General features: G+C 39.5%; 1 protein-coding gene across 1 annotated transcript in view; it reads right to left on the bottom strand.

The window, feature by feature from the left end:
• The window catches only part of SLC24A2 (solute carrier family 24 member 2), a 2,356,155-nt gene extending 2,339,166 nt beyond the window's left edge, over positions 1-16,989 (bottom strand). The window contains exons 1-2 of the mRNA XM_044061027.1: positions 16,593-16,989; positions 10,934-11,874 (exon numbers count right to left, since the gene is read on the bottom strand). Coding sequence (XP_043916962.1) covers positions 10,934-11,874; positions 16,593-16,599 — 948 coding nt within the window. The 5' untranslated portion in view covers positions 16,600-16,989. The remainder of the gene's footprint in view (positions 1-10,933; positions 11,875-16,592) is intronic.
• Between the last annotated feature and the right edge of the window lie 1,860 nt (positions 16,990-18,849).

Raw genomic sequence — 18,849 nt, 5'->3', positions numbered from 1 at the left:
TTAATAGTTTAGAATATCTTTTTACCACAGCTACCTATTCATTTTTCTATTTGTGATATTTTACCATTTGTGGAAACAAGCAACCTTAATTCAGGAAATAATCAAATAAGTTGTAACATACATATTTGTTATTATTACTAAAATGACAGAGATGTTAGAGAAATCATTACTAATGCCAGGAATTTCAAGGGGGAAGCAATTAGCTGATGGACACACTGGCATGGAGATTTAAGTGGCCATGCATAGATTGAAGGAAAAACAGTCCAATGCACAACTTAAATGCCGAAGCTTTTTCTGATGAAGTTCTAATGAAATTTAAGAAGGAAAGCATTTAAACATTAATCTTTTTGCTGTGGATATTCATCACTGCCAGTGTAGTTTGAGTCTTCAGTTTTAAATGCAGAAGACTTGAAATCCATTAAAACAGAAAAGATAATGGTGTCACATATCCATCAATAGTTGTAATCCTCAAACTCTGTAACAGAACATGGATTCTCCTTCCAAATGCTATATGCCGTTATAATTTCTTATATGTTTTGGGTCTCTGAAAGGGAATGACATTCAGGTATCTCTAGCAAAGGTGTATTTTTCTCATTAGTTTAGTGTTTTTAGTGCTACTAACACCGAGTCTGACCAGAACTAGGTAAAGGTCTTACAGTCTTTGGAAGTACAAAGCATCCTGTTAGTACAAATCTTCTCTCATTATCTTTGTGAATATAGGTGAAGGCGGCCAGCCTAGCCAGATAGAATTTTGTAGATAATTCTGTCATTTGTAAATATTAATATAAGCCTCAGGCTTGTTCTCTTAAATTGGAGAAATTGTGTTAAATGTGGAGCTGCAAAAATGTAACAACAGTGCACTCTGCTGTAACAAAGCTGATAAGTCAAGCATTTCATGACTGTCTTTGATCTCAGGGCTTGGAGCCGATATGTCAGGATGATAGAATTCTGCCTATTGTTTTGAGGCCAGAGTTAATGGCTAGAACTTGCATGTATAATTTCTTTTATTGCTCTGGTTCCTGCCCAGCTGCAAGATCAAAGGGGCTATTAACCTCTGAAAATCTATTAGATTGGGAACCAGAAAGAAATGATGTAATCTGAAATGAATCAGTGGTAATGTATTATCAATTTAAGGACAGAAAGAATGACAGCATTAGAGCATTTGTCTTGAGAACATCCAACTCACCACTCTGCCCGTGTCTATATGTAAGTAGGATTTTAGAAATTTGTTTTCTATTAGATATAGCTAGGAAATAGAAATATTAGACTAGTTTGTTTTTCTGTGATGTCAGAACTTTTCTACTGTATTATTTTAAGTATTTCTCTGTGATCTCTGAACTTTTGACTAGCATTGTGTAGTAAGAAGTATTGTCTTGTGTTTTTATTAATTATTAAATATTTTTAAACCTTTCATCTGTGGCTGTTTTGTGTAGAGATAATTTAAGCTCTAAGAGTACATTGCATGTATATAGTCATACGGTACCAAGTCACTCCAAATAAGTCTTGACTGTTCAGTCACACTTACCATTTGGATAATAATATTGCACAGTATAATTGGACACCCTTTCATAAGGGCCTTTGAATAGCTGGCAAATATTAGCTGGGTGGTGGCAGTGATTTCTGCAGTATAGTCTGGGTAAAACAGGCACAGCTGAAGAACCGGTGTCAGCCTTCCCCAGGAGTGTCTGTGTGGTTGTATATAACTCTTATCTCAACGTGTGTGTGTCTGCTACCTGGGCAGGGACATGAAGCACTGGTTGGACAGAGAGGGTGCTGGAAGTTTTAGCTTGCCCGCTAGGCTGAGATCTGGGCACTATAGCTGTGCCAGTGGGGAGTCTTTTTGGGGAGCTGGAGAGAAAGGAAGAAACCAGCCCAGACTGATTGTGATTTCTGTGTGATCTTAAGGAAAATTGTACTTTACTGTGTGTGTATTTATTATCCTTTCCCTATATGGATACCCTTCACTGGTGTTAGTGGTGAGGATTGAGGCTCCTTGATTGCAGGGCCAGTGCACAGGCATCACATATTAATTGTCTGGCAGTGGTGGGATATGCACACCACATATTAATTGGTTGGCAAATACTAATTGGCTTGTAGTGGTGTGGGTAGAGTAAATTCCTGTAGCTTGTGTACAGTGATCACTGAAGGTGTTTTGTGCTCTAAATCAGCCATGCAGTGAATACTCAGAATTCAGATCACAATAGTTTTATTTTTTTTTGTTAGCTTAGTTAGTCAGGGAGAGCAGGCAGCATCTCAGCAGAAGAGTACAGAAAACTGACAAGGAGCCAGCTGGCTGAGATGTACTAGGCTAGGGGACTGGTGCATGGAAACCTCACTAAGGCAGACATGATTGCAGCTTTGGTCACAGCTGCATCAGAAAACAGCAACCAGGAGGACGATCAGACTGGCAGTGGAAATTTACCACCCTCAGAGAATGGATAGCTCAACCTTTCTGCAGAGGACTTAAAAATCCATCTGGAGCTAAAGAGACTTGAGTTGGAGGCCAGGCATTTGGAAATAGAAGCAGCTGAGAGACTGAGATGTCTACACGCTGAGGAGAATGAGAAACTGTTATGCATGGAAGCTGAGGAAAAGGAGAGGCAGAGGCAGCATGAGAAGGAGATGCTGACTCTTCACCAGAGTCATGGAGGTAATGGGGAAGGGAGTAACTGGACCCCAGGAGCACAAAAGGTCAGTAAATTTTTTCCACAGTTTAAAGAGGGGGGATAATTTTGATGGTTTCATTCATATGTTTGAGAGGATATGTAGACAGTATGATGTTGAACAAAGGCTCTGGGTATGGTTCCTGACCCTCTTACTCCATGGTAAAGCTGTAACTGTGTAGTCTAAAATGTGTGTTGCCTAAAATGTATGATGTTGACTATTTTATTTATACTACGGTTAAGAACTGTTTGTTAGAATTGTTTAAGCTAACACCTGAAACGTATAGGAAAAAGTTTCATAAGCATAGATGCAAGGCAGATGAACATGTGTGTGAATGTGTTGCTGAACTGAGCACTTATTTTCATAGGTGGGTGAGTGGATGTCAGGTCACTACTTCTGAAGGGCTGGCAGACTTTTTGGTGAGGGAACAAGCCCTTAGTACTTTGCCTAAGGACATGAGGACCTGGTTAGCTGATAGACAATGTGCTACTTCAGATGAGTTGGGGAAGAAGGGAGACATATACCTAGCAAGCAGGGCATCCCTGCACAGGAAAGAAACCACCAATACTGCTCATGGGTATAAAGGAACCCATGGTGTGCAGCACAGACTGCCCCAACAGAATCTGCCAGTAGCAGGGGAAGCCACTAGATATGGTAAACTTCCAGGACATAGGGTGAAATGTTTTGAATGCAACCAGTGGGGCTATGTGGCATATAGATGTCCACAGAGGGAAGGTGGGGAACAAAAGTTGAGGGAGCCAGTACGTGGGGAAGACAAAATGCCAGTAGCAGGTTGTCTTGAGACAACAGGGGTACTGAACTACCATCCTGCAGATGTTCTGATAGGGAAGGATTTTGATGAGGCAGTACTATGTGTTAATCCAGTTATATGCAGTCAGGCTTCGAGACAAGCATGTGGGTCTGGTAGCCTGGGGGAGACCCAGACAGACTGCATACTTGCAGCCAGAACTGGTGAGGTGGTTTCTTCAGCGAGGGAGCTACTCTGTAGCAGTGAGATTGAATGTGAGCCACAGCTGCTTGTGAGTACTGATGCTCCCTTGGACAGAGTGACTGCAAAGGTAGAGGTGAGTAGTTGTACCCAGGCTGACAGTGAGGCACCAATGTCAGAGGATGCCAGACTTCCTGTGGAAGGGGATGTGGGAAGGGTTACAAAGACAGAGTTGAGACAGGCTCAGCTCTCAGACCCTACATTGCAAGGCCTGAACCAGGTAGCTAGTGACTCACCTGATTCTCAAGTGAAGGGGGAACTGTATACTGGGACAAAGGGTTACTGTATAGGGAGTGGACCCCTGAGGGAGGGCTAGAAGGTGAGAGAATACAGCAGTTGGTAGTGTCTAGAGCCTACCATCAGGTGCTTCTAGCCATAGCCCATGATATTCCCTTTGCAGGTCATATGGGCATAAAACATAAAAGAGACGTATTATGTAGAACTTCTATTGGCCTGGAATTTCCAGAGATATAACAGAGTACTGTAGGACCTGTGAGCAGTGCCAAAAGGTAGGCAAGGCAGGAGACAAGGTGAGAGCTCCTTTGATGCCTTGGCCTGTGATTGAGGAGCCATTTCAAAGGGTAGCTATGGATATTGTGGGGCCTCTGAGTACCCCAAGTTACACAGGGAAAAGTATATCCTAGTGGTAGTGGATTATGCTACACAATACCCTGAGGCAGTGGCACTGTCCTCCATTGTGGCAGAAAAGGTGGCAAATGCTTTGTTAGAGATTTTCAGCAGGGTAGGTTTCCCAAACGAAATACTGACTGAGAGAGGTGCCAATTTCTTGTCAGTCCTGCTGGCTTGTCTGTGGAAGTACTGTGGAGTGAAGCACATGAAGACCACCTCCTACCATCCCCAGACTAATGGTCTTGTTGAGAGGTTAAACTCTACAATCAACTCCATGCTACGGGCATTTGCAGACCAGTTTAAGAGGGAGTGGGACAAATATTTGCCCCATCTGTTGTTTACTTACAGAGAGGTTCCCCAGGAATCCACAGGTTTTTCACCCTTTGAGTTGCTGTATAGGCATAGGGTGAGGGGACCTCTAGATTTAATTAGAGATGAGTGGGAGGGTGAGTGTGAACCTCAAAAGGAGTCTATTGTGGCATATGTCCTGAACCTCAGGACAAGGCTCAGGGAACTCATGGGCTTGGCCCAAGAGAACCTGGCAGAAACCCAACAACAGAAAAAGGTATGGTATGACAGGAATGCTCGAGCTAGAGAGTACGCTGTAGGGCAGCAGGTAATGGTTCTCATTCCTGTCAGACACATCAAGCTGCAAGCAGCTTGGAGGGACCCTACAAGATGGTAAGAAAGGTAAGTGATGTTGACTACATGGTGGAACTGCTAGGCAGGGGGCAGGGGCACAAATTGTACCATGTTAACATGATGAAACCATACCATGATAAGAAGGCCCTTGTGCTGAGCATTTGCAGTGGCTTGCAGAAGGAGTCTGAGGGAGACCCGGTGACTGATCTCCTCAGTGAGGCTCGGACAGACACCTCAGTGGAAGGGGTAGCAATGTCCCACCAGCTATCTCCTACCCAGGTTCGAGAAATCAGAGCAGTGTTACAGGTGTTTGGGGACATGTTCACTGGGAAACCAGGATGCACCCACCTGGTGCAGCACCAGGTGGATACAGAACCCAAAGGCCTATTAGGCAGGCCCCTTATAAGGTGCCTGAGAGAGACAAACAGACACTGAGGAAGGAGATACAGGAGATGTTGGAGCTAGGGGTGATTCATGAGTCCAACAGTCCCTGGGCCTCCCCAGTGGTGCTGGTGCCAAAGAAGGATGGCAGCACCAGGTTCTGTGTGGACTACAGGAAATTAAATAGTCACACAGAGTCAGATGCTTAACCTATGCCTAGGACAGATGAGGCCCTAGAGCAGCTGGGTGGGGCTAAGTATCTTACAACCATTGATCTTACCAAGAGTTACTGGCAAATACCATTGATGCCCAGTGCTAAAGTGAAGTCAGCCTTTGTGACTCCTTTTGGCTTGTCTGAGTTCACAAAGATGCCATTTGGGGTGAAAAATGCCCCGGTGACTTTCCAGAGGCTAGTAGATCATATCCTAGCAGGAGCAGGAGGGTTTGTCCTTGCTTACCTAGATGATATTGCCATCTACAGCCATTCCTGGCAAGAGCACCTTCAACGTGTCAGGGAGGTGCTGGGCAGACTACAGAGGGCAGGGTTGACCATTAAGCCCAGCAAATGTCAGGTGGGTATTGCAGAGATCTCCTACCTGAGAGGTCTCCTACCTGGGACATAGAGTGGGGAGTGGTAAGTTCAGGCCAGAACCTGCTAAAGCAGAAGCCATTCAGACATGGCCTGCACCTGTTACCAAAAAGCAGGTGAGGGCATTCTTAGGGACAGCAGGGTACTACAGAAAGTTCATCCCCAGTGATAGTACCATAGCTGCTCCCCTGACAGACCTGACAAGGAAGACCAGACCAGCCAGCAAAATGCCAAGTTGCTAAGCTGGAGCCTAGGGTTGCAAGCATATGATATGTCAGTGCAGCACCGCAGTGGGATTAGCAATGCCAATGCAGATGGGCACTCAAGACAGGGAATGGGGTAAGGTATACTCAGATAGACCTAACCCTCTCAAGCAATGTTTCTCAAAGGTCACTTGAAAAACTAGCTTGAGTTCTCCAGGGGGGAGATGTGTGAAGATAGATGAAGGCTGCCAGCCTAACCAGATAGAATTTTGTAGATAATTTTGTCATTTGTAAATATTAATGTAAGCCACAGGGTTGTTCTCTTAAGTGGGAAAAATGGTGTTAAATGTGGAACTGCAAAAATTAAACAACAGTGCACTCTGCTGTAACAAAGCTGATAAGTCAAGCATTTAATGACTGTCTTTGATCTCAGGGCTTGGAGATGATATGTCTGGATGAAGGAATTCTGCCTATTGTTTTGAGGCCAGAGTTAATGGCTAGAATTTGCATGTATAATTTCTTTTATTGCTCTGGTTCCTGACCAGCTGCAAGATCAAAGGGGTTATTAACCTCTGAGAATCTGTTAGCCTGGGAACCAGAAAGAAATGATGTAATTTGAAATGAACCAGTGGTACTGTGTCATCAGTTTAAGGACAGAAAGAATGGCAGCATTAGAGTGTTTGTCTTGAGACCATCCAACTCAACACTCTGCCTGTGTCTGTATGTAAGTAGGATTTTACAACTGTGTTTTCTCTTAGATATAGCTAGGAAATAGGAAGATTAGACACGTTTGTTTTTCTGTGATGTCAGAACTTTTCTACTGTATTATTTTAAGTATTTCTCTGTGATTTCTAAACTCTTGACTAGCACTGTGTAGTAAAAAGTATTGTCTTGTGTTTTTTTATTTATTATCAAATATTTTTTAGACCTTTCAACTGTGGGTGTTTTGTGTAGAGATAATTTAAGCTCTAAGAGTACATCCCATGTATATAGTGATACTGTACTAAGTCACTCCAAATAAGTCTTGACTGTTCAGACGCAATTACCATTGCACAGTATAATTGAACACCCTTTCATAAGGGCCCTTGATTAGCTGATAAATATTAGCTGGGTGGTGGCAGTGATTCCTACCATATAGTCTGGGTAAAAGGAGCACAGCTGGAGAACCTGTGCCAGCCTTCCCCAGGAGCATCTGTGTGGTTGTATATAACTCTTATGTCAAAGTGTATGTGTGTGTCAGCTACTTGGGCAGGGACATGAAGCACTGGTTGGACAGAGAGGGTGCTGAAGGTTTTAGCTTGCCCACTAGGCTGAGATCTGGACCCTATAGCTGTGCCACTGGGGAGTCTTATTGTGGACCTGGAGAGAAGGGGAGAAACCAGCCCCAGACTGACTGTGAGCTCTGTGTGCTCTTAAGGGAAATTTGTACTTTACTGTGTGTATTTATTATCCTTTCCCTATATGGACGCCCCTCACATGTGAGGATTGAGGCTCCTTGATTGCTGGGCCAGTGCACAGGTGTCACAATCTTAAGCAGCATTGACTAAAAACAGTTAAAAGGAAGGCAATATTTTCAAAATCCAAACTAAACTGGAATCAGCTAGGATAGATGCAAACATCAAGACCTTTATATTGGAATGATCAGTCTGTGAATTTAAATGCATTTGTAAACAGCTTTAAATAAGTTGTTATTAAATTCAAAAGGGTCTCAAATAAAAAAATTATTTGAATTTATTATGTTATGCAGTGCATACAGAGACAGAAGGAAAAGGTAAAGAGGAAGACGCTGAGAGGAAAATATTTTATGAACAGCTGGAGGTTTTGTTGTTCTAAAATTGCTTACTGGTGAATGCATGATATGGAATGGAATTTTATCTATTTTCCATTTATATTAATGACCTTCAATCAGCTATTCCACACACTAACTGCATTCAATATGCAGATGACTCTACTATAATCTGCTCAGCCACTTCTCAAACTGAACTTCAGTCTCTTACCTAAAATGCTTTCAATACTGTAGAACAATGGTTCTCAAACTGTTGTCTCCTCCTAAACCCCCAAAAAACTAAACTGTTACTCTTTACACCAACCTGAAAGTCCACCCCTATACAATTCGCACTCACATCCAATAATGGTACTCTTATTTCTCCTGACCTGCCCACTAAACTCTTAGGAATAACAATAGACAACAACCTCAACTTTGATACTCATATTAACAGCACAATAAAAACAGTTAACAAAAAACTTGGATCCCTTTACAGAATCAAACCCTTTCTTTCACCAGCAGCTAGGACCGCCATAGCCAGAACTCACTTAATCTCCACTCTACTCTATGCTTCACCTATATACACTAATCTTTCTAAAAACAACCTCAACAAACTGGCAGCATCCTATAATAATATTGCTAGATTTGCTACAGGCTCTCCTTTTAGAACTCATCACTGTCTTAACCTAAAACAACTTGACTGGCTAGAATTTCTTAACCTGCTTCAATTTCACCAGCTTGCTATAACTCACAAGACCCTGTATCAACCCACCAACACTCCAACACTTTCTAGCCTCATTACACCTTACAATAACCTTAAGAACCTACGCTCCTCAAACAAACTGCTGATCAATACTTCCAAATCCAACAACTCTGCAGGTGACTCCCTATTCTCCAACACAGTTGGAAAACTATGGAATCAACTACCCACTGATCTCACAACTCTGACTTCTCTCTCACTCTTTAAAAGGAATCTAAAACTATTTCTCAATACACACTGGCTATGCTCCTGTACTAACCCTGACTAGCTTTTTCGTTTACACTAATCACCACTCTACATCTCTTTAATCTTACCCTTAAAGATGTTATTGCAAATAAAAATTATGTATATATGTACATTGTACCCTCTCTTATACAGTTCCCATGTTATGCTCACTATGAGTATGGTATTTTGTACAAATAAAAACACTAATGATTTTATGAAACAATAGCTGTTTTGTTTAGTTTGATCTGTTTTGACTTTTATATTAATTCTGTATGTTTCTTGGAGCATTTCTCCCTGGGCCTCTACTGAAAAGGGACATGTATCCAGCTAGACAAGCCCGGTCAACAAATGTAAAATAAATAAAATACAATAAATTTATCAAGGGTAAAAAAATTGAAAAATTATGTTTAGCTAGTGAACTTTAATCTCCAGAGGCCTGGATATAGGGATGATCTAATACAATAAACTATGCATGGGTAGACATCTAAGTATGTAGCCAAGAAAAGAAACCAGTGTTACAGTAAAAATAGATGAGTTTTCCTCAATATGGACCAAAGGCCATTATGAGGCTGCATAGGTGCTATGAAACATATGAGCAGTGAAAATGTTATGCTGAATGGGGCAGCTCTGTTAAAGTATATTCATGTTAGTGTCCTCTCACACTGGCTGACTGAAAAAAAAAACAACTTCTCATGCTGTATCTCATTCACATGAGGAGGAAATAAGAGGGGTGCACAGATTTATGTTACTTGGATATGATCAGATTTGGAAAATAGAATAATGAGGTATGATGGAGATAGTAGCCATGGAACTGCTGAAATAATTATAAAGGGACCAGCTAATTTATAGGTTACTAATCTCAGGAGCTGCAGTGAGAATTTTATTACTAGTCTATACAAGGAAGGAATGTGGCAAAGGAATATCAGAGAGTGTACTGTATCTCAAAAAGGCAATAATGAAGTGTAGAAATAAATAAATAATTTGAAAAGGTGCATATCAGTATATTGTGTATGAGGGTACAACTTTACAAGAATTTCATACAGATTAGTGTACTGATGTGAAAGGCATTTATTTTGTTAAAGAGCAATGTAAAAAGGTGAGGTGACAGTTTGGGCATTGGCTAACCTTGGGAGGGATCATCTCAGAATTGACTGCAGACTAAAAGTCTTTTAAACTTTCTAGTCTAGAGATGAACTGCTTCAGTTATCAGCTTTTTATTAAGCACCTAATGTACTCAAGACTTATGAAAGTGCTCATAGCTCAATGAGAACAACAAAATCCCCATTATATCAAACAATGATATCTGATGTGATCCTTCAGGAGGTATGATGGCATAGTTTGCATATGTTTTCCCTGTTGTTTCCAAACAGGAAAATGGAAGGCACTTTGTGCATTGTGACTCGATGCTCAGATATTCCAGGGCCACTCAAGACTGTCCACCATTCTGTTGAGATTTTCTTAATAAACAAGCCACTTGACCAAAAAGTTCTACAATGAGTGAAAATAAGTGAAGCTAGAATAAACAAATAAGTAGCAAATACAACAGAGTGAGACCCCGTTTGTAAAAAAATAGAAATACAGCCCAAGAGAAGAACAAAATAAAAAAGAGTTGGGATTAGCAAGCACAAACATACTTGGCATCATACCCCACAGTAGATAAGACGATGTGGTTTGGATGGACTAACTTACAAACTTGCTATTTTAAACTGCTGTGCCAAAGCATTCATTGTGGGCACCTGACACTTTACTCTTTACAAGCAATTGTGGTTTTCTGAGCTTAACAATAATCATATGCAATCTATTTCCATTGCTTACCCTGGCATATACATTTTTTTCTGTCAAGTTTACAGTAATTTATCTACATTTTTTAGTGGATGGTTGATTTGTTTTCTTATATTTGATTCAAGACACTGCCTCTGTCATTTGACCACAGAACAATCAAAGAAATATCTTTACTGAATTCATGAAAAATGTTATCGACATGTGATCAAATTTGTGACAATGTAAAAACTATATTTTCAAAAATAAGTGATATGTAAAACAAGTCAAATGAAACTTCTCTAACCTTTCTTTCAGGTTCTGCAGCAGTTACTTTCACCACTTTATTTCTGTTCAGCTTTCTCTTCACCCAGTCCTCCAACTGCACGTTGTATTTCATAAAAGTCACATAGGCTCCATATGCTGTCAACAGCAAAAGACTCTCCCACCAAGAAATTATGTTATCCAGAAAAAATACAATCAGAAGAATCAGGTCCATAATATAGAATGACACATCCCTGAATAACGGCCACCAGGTAAGGTTCAAGATTTCTTTGGAAAACACAGCACACATTCCAATTACAAACAGAATGTTAAAAACTGCCGATCCAACTATTGTTCCTATGCCGACATTACTATGAGCTATAAAAACTCCTATTAAAGATGTGAAGAGTTCAGGTGCTGACCCACCAGCAGCCATGAATGTTGCTCCAGCAACATCATCTGAGATGCCCAGTTTCTCTGTGATGACTGTTAACGAAGGAACAAAGAATTCATCGCAAACGATTGCTAAGGCAATGAACATGTAAATCATGCCAAAGATATGAAAGATTACAGCGCCCCGTTTTCTTTCCCCCAGTGTAAACAGGTCTTCAGGATACTCTCCTTTACTCTGATGAGGAGGATCAGTGTCATTCATTTTGTTGCCATCCTGTTTCATATTAATAGACAGATCATGATCCTGAACTCCTAGTAGAGTTCTTTGTTTTACATTGGTGTATCTCTGATCATACTGGATGTTGACATGGGCTGCTGCATAGTGTTTGGCTGAAGAGAAGGCACTCAGTGAAAGTGAGATTGTACTAATGATCATGATACCTAGAAACAGACTCAGAATCCGTATCAAACTCAGTTTCCTTTTATTGAAATTATGCTGCCTGCAGGCTGCTTGCTTCTTATCAAGTCTGCAGCCTTCTATTAACAAGGTTGCACTGATCCTGTTTAGGCTCATTTTTTCAACTGATGATTCTAAAGACAGAAAAAAAAACAAATGTTAGGAAAATAAACTTCTCTGTAAAAATAAGGCAAAGACATAATATGCAAGTATAGGATTAAGCAAAATTTCATCTTAAAGGTGTAACTGCATACAGGGAAAGACGACACTATAGTAAATGACTGTAGTATCAGCAAAGACAAAACATTTCTGGCTGGCTATAAGAAGTAAACTGCAGCTGAGAATCAGTAGAACTGATGCACTCTGGGAGGTCTTGGATAGTCAAGGCATTTCATTTGTTCACATTGGGCTGTTTATTTTAGGATTATCCTTAAACATCATCTGCTGGTGAAGGTTATGAAAGTGCTCTGAGAGAAAATGTGTATGATTTTCGATGTCATATGATTTCTATCAAGAAAAAAGAAAAACAAATTTGAAGCATCAAGAAAGGCATTTCCTTTGGTACTGCTCCACTCAAAATTAATTCAAATTTCATAAATGGAGCTTCCAAGCTCAATCCTACAAAGCTGAGATACCAAAGCAAGCGAGCAATCAGCTTTACTGAAATGCATGATGGTACTTTGCAAGGGCATAATGTAAGTAAAACAGAAGTGCAAGCAACATATTTTTTCCCGCTTTATCTATGATATCACAATGTGTAACTGTTTACTTGTTATCCTCCTCAGCTGAGTACAGCCACATTATACAGATGGTTTGTCCCTAGGGTGCTCAAGAACCTTTGTTTTCCTGAAAATAAAGTACCTGCTTGAAGTGAGGCTGCCAAATGATTCCGGCTCATTAACAAAGACACTATATAAAAAACATACACATATATATGCATATCTATCTATATCTATCTATATATATATATATATATATATATATATATATATATATATATGTACACACACACACAGACACACACATACACACATACATGCACACACACATTGACTGCTGTTTCTACACCACTGTTAATGTTATTGTTCCAAATGTGCATTATAACAGTTTACTTGTCTTCAATAATATTATAACTGCATTTTCAAATGTTTGTGACTTTATCAGCAAACTATGGTTGTGGCCTCTGTGCTACTTAGAATTAGTCAGCAGTCAGCTAATATGATCAAATGCTGAAGGTAACTTTGTTGATGCATAGCTTTCTTTAAACATGTACCATGTGATGAATTGTTGCCAAAGAGTAAATCTTGTCACTGCAAATTACTCACTGTCCTGCAGCAAGGATGATAACATATTGTTGTGCTGCATTAAAGACAAATGACTGCAATACAACACATTAACTGGGTTTGCATGTTTCTGAAAGCAGGTTCAGAATCCAAGGATAAAGCTGATGCTGTTAAGGCATTTATCATACAGCTCATCAGTCCAGATTTACACAGTTTGTCCATATTTTTGACTCACATTTTTGTTCTGTCCCTAATCAAATTTGTAGTTCTCTGGCAAATCACTGAGGACTGAAGTTACTAAATAATGACATACATTTCAGTTTCAGACTTTATGTCCCTCAAAAAAATGCATGTTAACACAAATCTTGTTATTCTTTCCAGCACCTTTCTGTTTATCAGAGCAATATTTAAAATCTGTCACTATTTTGGGGCCTTTGTCCCCCCATTATTTTAGGCTTTGTCCAGATTTTTTTGCACTAGGAGGTTGGAAGGTATGATTTACTTACAACTAATGAGGCAAGCAGATGCAGTCATGGTAATTAGTGAAGATGGGTTATTAAAATCAAGATGTTTTCCACTTTCAGTAACTTGTCAGACATTATGTTAGGCAGCAGAGTGATATAGCCTCCCTTTAGGGTTTGTGGTTCAGTTATGTCCCCTGGATAGTGTGATAGTCTTTTGCTTATTTTCCTCATATCCACATAAGTTTGCCCTGGACTTACAGTTTCCTTCCATATTTCAAACACATATTGCCTAACTGTACCTTTTATTTCAAAGACATTGTCCCTAGGTCTATATCTTTGAAGCTTCCTTGCCTTCATTTTCCCTTTAAGCAAGAATTTACCTCAGCAGGACTAATGACTAACCCAAGTAACAGTCAAAAAGAAACAGTTAATAAGTTATATGCGTATAGTCAGTTGTGGAAATACAGAACTGGTACTGTAACATGAGATACCATAGCCTGGCCAGGTTTAAGCACCGACACAGAAACAATTTGGAGAACTGTTCTTTGTAATTCTCTGCTATGCAGGTGGCTTGTTTTTCTACTCATTGTTTAAAGAATAAAGTGGGATGTACATTTATACTTCTTTGTTTCTGATGACACACATCTGTGACAATTTTTGTATGTACATCTTACTCATAATTATTATTAGAGGTTCTTAAAGAGTACAAACACTTATTCTGAATGTCACTGAAACATTTTAGTTTCCAGTCTCATACTAGTCAGTTCATAGTTTTATCATAACACACAACAAAGACACAGTAAGGCATGATCAACTGTATAATATTTTTCATGAGTTTGTTTAAAGCATGTGTGTCTACTTGTTAGCATGCAGAGCCATTACATGTCATGTTGCAATTAAGTGGTCATGCCAGTGGCAGTAATTAGAAAGAACCCTGTAGGATGTATCACTTTTCATTCCCAACTGATTGTGTTGTAATAAATGATCATAATGAATGCAGATGTTTTGCTATAAATGAACTAAAAAAGTGACGATTGCTACAAACTTGGACAAAACTTCTTCAGGCAAAACAATGCTTTATTAGCTATACAACCATGCTGTTGAATACTCCAAGGAAAATGATCGTCAATTTAACAGTGATAATCAATGTACCTATTTTTCCTAAATACAGTAACACCTCAGAGCACAATTAAATCTCAGAGCATGGATTAGTCATCTGTTTTCAGCAGCAGACTGCTTGAATGACACCTTATAGTATAAAAATACAAAACTGATTTCATAAGGAAAACTGCCAATGAAACTAAAACGAAACAATTACAGTGCTAAAACATTCTGAAGTTAGATGAATATACTGGTACACAGGCAAAAAAGATCTCATATATCTCAATTGTTTTAATGTATCTATTTCAGATAGCAAATCAGTCATAATATTTGTGAGAGGACATAACTTAAACTGATTACGTTTGTTTCCTTCATCACCTTACAATCTACTGATGTTTTTAATTGATGTCTGCCACTGGAACAGAAGAAATCCAGTAGACAACGTTTGGTTGCTTACATTTAATGCAAATTAATATAACAGACACATGTGAAGTAACTTAGAGGAAACCTAAAGAGAAAAGTTATCTGGAACAGCCTTTACAAAACTAATATTACAACTGCTGCTTCTGATAAAAAGTCGATATGAAATTCAGTCAGAGGACGGTCATAATCCTTTAGATTGCTCAGAGAAACACATACACTCACTCACTCGTTCATGAAACTGGCTAAGGCTAAGCATCTGAGAATGTGTTCTTCTCAAATGTTTACGCATCTGTGTGCCAAAAATTACTGCTAGTCAGAACCTATACGTCAGTGTTACTAAAAGTAATATTTATGGGATATGTTAGAATGTGTGAACTAACTGTTGGGTATTTAACAGTAAATATGTCTGTTTTAGAGGTTTCATGCCTATGTGCATTGCATGCATTCAGTAAATTCAGTAAACGTGTACAAAATTGCCTTAGCAGACTTGCACCAGGCAGCACCCTGCCTATTACAAAAGGGTGTGGGGACCCATTCTGATTTTGTACTCATGGACTCCGCATGCATCCCCACATTTATAAATTATAAGTATCCACTTACGTGAAGCTCCTCTTAATACACCTCTTTTTTCACATTTTGCACATTAGAAGGTTAAACACCTTCATTTTAACTAAGGTGAATACAACAAAATACCATAAGGAAAGTCTGCCTAATCAAATATACATATAATACAATGTCCCGTAAATTACTTTAACACTCAAAATGACAAAAATAGTAGAGTAAAACATGGTTTATCAATCGTACTTAAAAGGAAATGCACTCGTTTGAGTACAATGAGTATGCCTGGCTACACGACTGTATTAAAAAAAACACGGGAGCTTCCTTTTGCAAATAATACCTGTTACATATACAGTTGTATAGTTACACCACACAGAAATCAGGACATTCTAGGTTTGTCACCTAAAAACTCCATTTCAAGTAATTATTTTACTGTAATTATCGTATGTGTGATTCAGTCTCCCTAAACTCTTTCTAACTAGATATAAATTGGGTTATTTTCCTAGGCTGTGTGTTTGCAGCTGAGGTGTACATATATCAAAGCACAGGTTTAAGAGCCAAGATAAGACAAACAACTACATATTACTTCCCAAGTAGCAAATCAGCTGCTTCACACAGTGTAACTCGGCAGGACTGATACACAAAAATAATAAAATACAGTTCGTGTTAACCCAATGTCTTGTCAAAGTTTTGCCTAAACTGTCTGACTGTGCTTGTGAATCTCAGCAACAGTAATCCTCAGATGTTCACAAATATGGGCAGAAAACACGCACTCCTTACAGAATGCGAAGTGCACTGCTCTATAGGTAAACGGGTACTTTTCCGTTAAACCCCTGCGCTGCTGTGTTTCGGCGATATTTTATCATTCATGCAGGACTGACAAAACAATCATTTTCATTAGGTAAGGTCACCTTTTTATTTCAATATAACGCACTCAAGCTATACAACTGAAAGTAATAGCCTAAGATAAATCTGCAACGTTGCCATAACAATTGTTAGTAGGAAACATAGATAAAAACCTACCGTGCATCAAAGGAACCTAATGAGACAGGTGCAAATGCAAGGCGCTGCAGTGCTCTCCACTATCCTGCACTGTCCACTGATCCTGTGAACTTAACCGAAGAGGATCTGTCAGCAGGAGTCGCAGCTGCTCTCCGGCCATGAGGAGGAGCTGCGGGAAACTGACTGCACACTGAACGCACTGTGTGTCGGCTCACCGTTTCATATCGTTGTCAGCAGCACCCCCACCTTAAAACACGTACAGTACGCACACGCGTGTGGGGTTCTTGTTTTTGGTTGGTGTAGGCACTTAATCTCAAGTGGTCTTGAACACAAACAAACCCGGGTTGCCCATGTGAAGCGGGTACAGGTTGTAAGTAGTGGTGCTAAGCTGTCCTCCGCTAGTGTGCTTTTACTACCCTTGAGCAAAATGCATGGCTGAGCCACTGACAGATGACGACGTTGCGGTGGTAGTCCCCTATTTACTACCAGAGTTAACAAACAAACGGGGGATGGTATTGAAATGAATGGACGGGTTGTTATGGCCGCTAATAAGACAATGTGCAATATATCTTGGCTGTGGCAAAATGCAAAAATCCGATGCATGCACCCCAAGCGAACTCTGCTATATACAGAACTATATAACCAAGATGTGCACAACACTGAATCTCATTTTGCGCACCATCTTTAGTTCTGTTGACAATCCTTAACTGTTACGTGACATGTGTCATTTTTGCTTTCCTAAACCATAGGTTTGCCGGGAATAGTCAGTAGCTGATTAAGTGTACCTTGGGCCCTTGGTTGTTTTCAAACTAATGTTGGCCCCTACACTTTTTCAGCAATGCATAAAATTCACGTGTTCTTTTGGATTAAACATCCTGAATGCTTAAAATGTATTCTTATAACCAGGATATATATGGCAGTATCCCCCAGAAGTAGAAGGTAGCGTTCCAGTGAAGACAAGTTGTACTCAACCCTATAGATCAAGTGGTTGAGGGAGTACTTTAGACATATACTTTGCCATTTTTTTCTTACATTATACTGTTTCACCTTATAAACTGGGTTACCGGTGTTTCATTTTATTGCAGGTTCCTTCCCAGTGGTATCCGGATTCCACTACTTGTAAATTCTGTATCCTAGCTGTCCAAAAATTTATGAAAACTTTTAAAGAGCCATTCCTTTACTAAGACCAACCTTTATTCTTCTGTGTAGAGATCCAATTGCAAATTTACCTATTAGTTCCTACACCTAGGGTTACTTAGCCCATTTCTTTGACTAACCTCCCAGCATTTCTTTCTCCTTAGTGACATGTGTGGTTACCATGCATGCATTCCCTCTCAGTCTCTCTAAAATCTCTTAGTTTTTGATAAATGCTTTGAATTTTGGGCTCCTGAAGTGATATGAGCCTGCCTCTTTTTCAAGCTCAGGACTTCCCCAGATGTATTTCATAATACAACAGAATTGCTACTTTTCCATCATGTTGTATTTCTTTTAACTCTTTCTGACCATTTTCAGCCTTTTATGTATATAGTGCACGAGGTGTGAGACAACAGCTGTATGATGCATTGGCGGAGTTGTTCAGGGTAAGTTATGTGTTAGAACATTCATCAACATCTACTTTACCATTTTGTGTGTTCTTGCTTCTCCTAGTTATGTTAGTCCATGGGCAGTACTCTGGACACACTTATTTTCTATTTTTTCATTTGATTGAGTTTATTTGTGCCCCTAGCATGGCTAAGTCATGTACTGCATTACTCCATTTAGCCATATTTGCCCTCTCATTGACACACCCTGACTTTATAAATACTTGATGTTTAAGGAATGTCACTTTTTATTAGGGTTTAAATCTTATTTTGTCCTTCTTGGTGTACTATTGCTTTCTTCTTGTAGGCAATTAAGCCTGTCCATCTCCACAGAAGAAGCAAATATGTCAAGATATTTACTGCATACTCACTATCAGTGTAAATATGTCATGATCTTCACTGTATACTCACTATCTGAGTAAATATTTGAAGGGAAGAATAAGTAAAATCCACAGTGATCCGAGCACAGAGCGATAAACAATAAGATGATTAAATAAAATTTATTACAGCACAGAAGTTAAGTGCTTTCGTCCTTCACTAGGACTTCATCAGAACTAATGTTTTAAAGTACCATTCCAACATAAAAAGAACAGTCAATAAAATACTAATTAAAAAATTGAATCAATTAAAATAAATCAACCATTCAGTAACCTGTCACAATAAAAAGTTGTAACATATAGTGAAAACGTAGTTGATAG

The sequence above is a fragment of the Protopterus annectens genome, chromosome 2.part0 (assembly GCF_019279795.1).
Source record: "Protopterus annectens isolate FY-2018-M chromosome 2.part0, PAN1.0, whole genome shotgun sequence".
NCBI lineage: Eukaryota > Metazoa > Chordata > Ceratodontiformes > Protopteridae > Protopterus > Protopterus annectens.
The sequence above is the reverse complement of the archived record's forward strand: the minus strand, read 5'-3'. Positions and strand labels throughout refer to the sequence as shown.